The sequence below is a fragment of the Mus caroli genome, chromosome 4 (genome assembly GCF_900094665.2).
Source record: "Mus caroli chromosome 4, CAROLI_EIJ_v1.1, whole genome shotgun sequence".
NCBI lineage: Eukaryota > Metazoa > Chordata > Mammalia > Rodentia > Muridae > Mus > Mus caroli.
In genome coordinates this window covers 122,567,566-122,571,852 of record NC_034573.1, presented here as the reverse complement: position 1 = coordinate 122,571,852, position 4,287 = coordinate 122,567,566, and the positions used below count along the sequence as shown (strand labels likewise).

General features: G+C 51.5%; 1 protein-coding gene across 2 annotated transcripts in view; it reads left to right on the top strand.

Annotated features, from left to right (window-relative positions):
• The first annotated feature begins 2,895 nt into the window (after positions 1-2,895).
• Fam76a (family with sequence similarity 76 member A) overlaps positions 2,896-4,287 on the top strand; it is a 25,601-nt gene continuing 24,209 nt past the window's right edge. Inside the window, exon 1 of one of the 2 annotated variants that reach the window (XM_021161093.2) lies at positions 2,896-3,090. In XM_021161093.2, coding sequence (XP_021016752.1) covers positions 3,010-3,090 — 81 coding nt within the window. In that variant the 5' untranslated portion in view covers positions 2,896-3,009. The remainder of the gene's footprint in view (positions 3,091-4,287) is intronic. The other variant, XM_029476486.1, reaches the window with a different exon arrangement.

Genomic DNA, 4,287 nt, shown 5'->3' with positions numbered 1-4,287 from the left:
CCTTGTATGGTCCACCATGATAAAACCCCATACGGAGCCAGGCAGTGGTGGTACAGACCTTTAAGCCCAGCACTCAGGAGGCAGAGGCAGGTAGATCTCTGAGTTTGAGGCCAGCCTGATTTCCAGAGCAAGTTCCAGGACAGCCAGGGCTACATAGAGAAACTCCCATCTCAAACGAACAAACAAACCAACAACATCATCATCATCATCGATCCACACAGGGCCCGAGGTGCTGCCCACAATGCCCTGTCCACGCTGTAGGTATCCTTTCTCTCCCTCTTTTCCTCTGAGGCCCAGGTAGATGGGGCTTCTCTTTTCTCTCTGCATAAAATACTTTCGGTTAAATCAGGAGGCTAAATTCTTCTTGACTTTGAGATCTTGGCCCCTCAGAAAGTTCTCCATTTTATCATTCCATCATCTCGGTCTATCCTACCTATCTCCCCCCATCCCCCATCCTCCCGTCCTAGGTCTGTCCTCTTTTCTTGCAGGATTTTTTTTCCCTTTCTTCCTTTTTTGGTCCTGTGCAGCCCTGGCTGTCCTGGAATTTGCTCTGTAGACCAGGCTGGCCTCTAACACAGAGCTCTGTTTAGTTTTGGCCCCTGAGGACAAGGAACTGAGATTCGAATTTTACAGATCAAAGCAGACCCGGTTTCCAGGTTCTCCCAGCATCCCTCAGTTACTATCTGGCACACCCTGCCCCCAATCCTGAACTTTCCAGCCCGGGGGCTAGGCTGCCCTTCTCCAGGGGCACATTTTGTTCTCTGAGTTCTCTCTCTCCCTCTCCTCCTCCCCCTGCCCCCTCTCCCTCCCTCCCTCTCTCTCTTCTCCTCCCTCCCCCCTCCTTCTCTTCTTTCTCTGCTCACCGTTTTTCCTCTTTCTCTCCCCTGACCTTTGCCCTCATGGTGACTCCCCTGGCCTTAATCCTTGGGGCCAGTGAACTTGCCAGAGAGCCCAATAAACCTCCATTTAATATAATGTAATCTGGCTTGAATTTGGCTTGTTCCATGGATGGAGAAATAATTTATCAAGATCCACCTGCCTCTGCCTCCCTGGCTGTGGGGTTTTTTGCTTGTTTTTAAAGACAGGGTCACATGGAGCTTACCTAGACTCAAACATAGTAAGTTGTCAAGGATAAATTTGAACTTCTGATCCTTCTGCCTCCAGTTCCCATGTACTATGATTACAGGTGTTACTGCTATGCTCAACTTACAGTTTGTCTTTTCATTTATCATAGCCCCTTTTGGCTAATTTGCCAAACAAAGGCAGAGATCATGTCTGGCTTATTGATTGTGTGCATAAACCAGAATTGTCACATAGTAAATACTTAACACGTAATTCAAGGAGGGTCTGGAGAGATGGCTCAGTGGTTAAGATTACATACTGTGTGTACAGTATTCATGTCAGACAGTTTAAAACTGCCTGCAACTCCAGCCCCGGGGGACTCCATCTAGCCTTGATAGGCACTGCATTCACACACACACACACACACACACACACACACACACACACACACACACACAGAGACATGCACACATACACAAACACATTTTTTAAAAAGATTTATTTATTTTCTGTATATGGGTACACTGTAGCTGAACAGATGGTTCTGAGCCTTCATGTGGTTGCTGGGAATTGAACTCAGGACCTCTGCTGGCTCCAGCCCTGCTGGCTCCGGCCCCAAGATTTATTTATTATTATATGTAAGTACACTGTTGCTATCTTCAGACACATACTAGAAGAGGGCATCAGACCCCATTCCAGATGGTTATGAGCCACCATGTGGTTGCTGGGAATTGAACTTAGGACCCTTAGAAGACAGTCAGTGCTCTTTACCGCTGAGCCATCTCTCCAGCCCCACAAACACATTTACAAGTAAAAATAACTTAAAAAAAAAGGTTTATTGTATGAATGATCATTGATATTTTGTATTCCTTTCTTTCCTCTCACTTCCTATGACCTACCTCTTTTTCTTTCTCCAGTGCTAGAGATCAAATCAATCCCTAAGTCTCACACACACTAGCATGGACAGATCAATTAGCTCCATATTAAGTGAGGGGGACACAGAGAGACACACGCAAACTAAAATGTAATAAAGATTTTGGGTCATGTACACATGGCCTCCATACACACACAGCCAACCGATCTCAAGAGTACCATGGCCACTGTGTTCCTATTGCCTCTAATTCTAGCTTCAGGTCTCTACTGTTTTACCATTTTCCAATTGCCCATCTTTTGTAAGTGCACGTGAGTGCAGTGCTGAGTTAAGAGGCATCAGGGATAGCCCTGCAGCTGGAGTTACAGGCGATCTGAGCCTCCAGATGTGGGTGCTGGGAACCAAACTTTGCAAAAGCAGCATTCGGAGCCTTCTCTCCAGCCCATAGAGGACACTCATTTAAAACCCTGCTTTTCCCCTCCGCCAGCTCCAAGGATAGACTTTCCTCCTTGGTTGCCAGTGGGTTTAAACTCCGATGGTCTCGTAGTTCGAATCCGACGTTGCCCGACTGTCACCCCAATCCCACCCTCCTTGGGCTAGCGGGAAGCTCCATGGCAACCCAAAACATCACAACTTCATCGAGTATCGCGAGAAGCTCCAATGCTCCGGCGGCCCCCGGAGAGGCGGAGCGAAGGCGGGGCCTCAGCGGGCAAGTGGGCGGAGCCCGAGGGCTTCCGCTATCCTACTCGGAAGACGCTCTTTTCAGGCGGCGCCCCCGCGTGACTGCGCTTTACATAATCGCGGCCCCGAGCGTCACAGTGGCGTAGCCCAACCCGGAACGAATCAGAGCCGTCGGGAACTCCACGTTCCGCCCTCTCCCGAGTGATCGACGTCCACGCGAGCCAGCGAACGGCCTCTGAGCACCGGAGAGCCCGCCCCTGAGTCCCCGGCCCGCCCTCGCCCGCCCGCCCTCCGCAGCCCGCGGCCCGGCCGCCGCCGCCAGGTTGTGCCTGAGACTGTCAGATAAAGCGGCGGGCCGGCGGGAGGGGCGGAGGCGAGCACGGCCCGGGCCGGACATGGCGGCGCTGTACGCCTGCACCAAGTGCCACCAGCGCTTCCCCTTCGAGGCGCTGTCTCAGGGGCAGCAGCTGTGCAAGGTGCGCGGGCTGGGGCGGCGGCCGGGAGCTGGGGACGCTCCGGGCGCGGTTCGGAACTCTCGGTCCGGCGAGGACGGCTGCCGGGGTCCCCTCGGGCAGGGTGTGGCCGGCCCATTTTGCGGAGGAGCTGAGCCGGGCCCGCAGAGGACTGCAGGGTACTTGGGGGAGCCCCGGGCCGAGTCCAGGCCCTGGCAGCCGGCGTGTCCTGGTGCTTAGCAACGGCTGGGGTTTCTTCTCCGACCTGGTGAGGTCGCGGGAGGGGACAGCGACTCCCCTGTTTGCCCCCGACTGGCCCCCGGGAAGATTCCCTTGAACCGCCTTCTCTCCTGCTGTGGTCGTCTTGAGTGAGAATGAGGGCCCAGAGATTTCCCTTGTCCTGGATGAGATTGAACCCCGGAATCATGTGCTGCCTGTGAGGAGTGTTTCGAACTCTGACACTTCATGGGCACTTTACAGCCAATCTCAAAGTTAGAGGTGGCAAAGCTTTATTAGGGAAAATGAAAAAAGTACCCCAGCAGTGTCTTGGAAAACACACGAACAGGGTGACTTTTTAGCATCTAATTGGTAGCCTTCCTCCTCTTCCTAAGCATTTTTTAACCCCTGAAATGCCAGCGTTTTTATATATAACTTCCTCCCACCTCGTCGGTTCAAGAGAGCTACAGTTAAGTCGCCAAGCTCGTGCAGAGTTGCCGTTGACAGATCCTCAGATATTTCAGATACAGAATGTGTGTGTGTGTGTGTCCCCGTCCACTGTGTGTAGTTCACCTCCCCGCATCCCCCCAAAAAGATGCCCATATACTTTCCTTCAGCCACTTGGGTTTACTGAGTCTGAAAGATAGTGTTTGAGGGCCCCTTTGGACATAAAAACTTTGATCTAAACATTTTTCTTGTTTGGTTCTGAGGCAGGGTCATATAACTCATAGCTCTGGCTGTCTTTGAACTCTCAGAGATCTGACTGCCTCTGTCTCCCAAACACTGGGATTAAAGTCCGTGTACTGCTGCTCTGTCTAAGACTGTATGATTTTTTTGTTGTTGTTTTTTGTTTTTCCAAGACTAGGGTTTCTCTGTATAGCCCTGGCTGTCCTGAAACTCACTTTGTAGACCAGGCTGGCAGCGAACTCAGAAAATCGCCTCTTGAGTGCTGGGATTAAAGGCATGGGCCACTACCGCCCTGCTCTTTTTTTTTTTTTTTTTTTT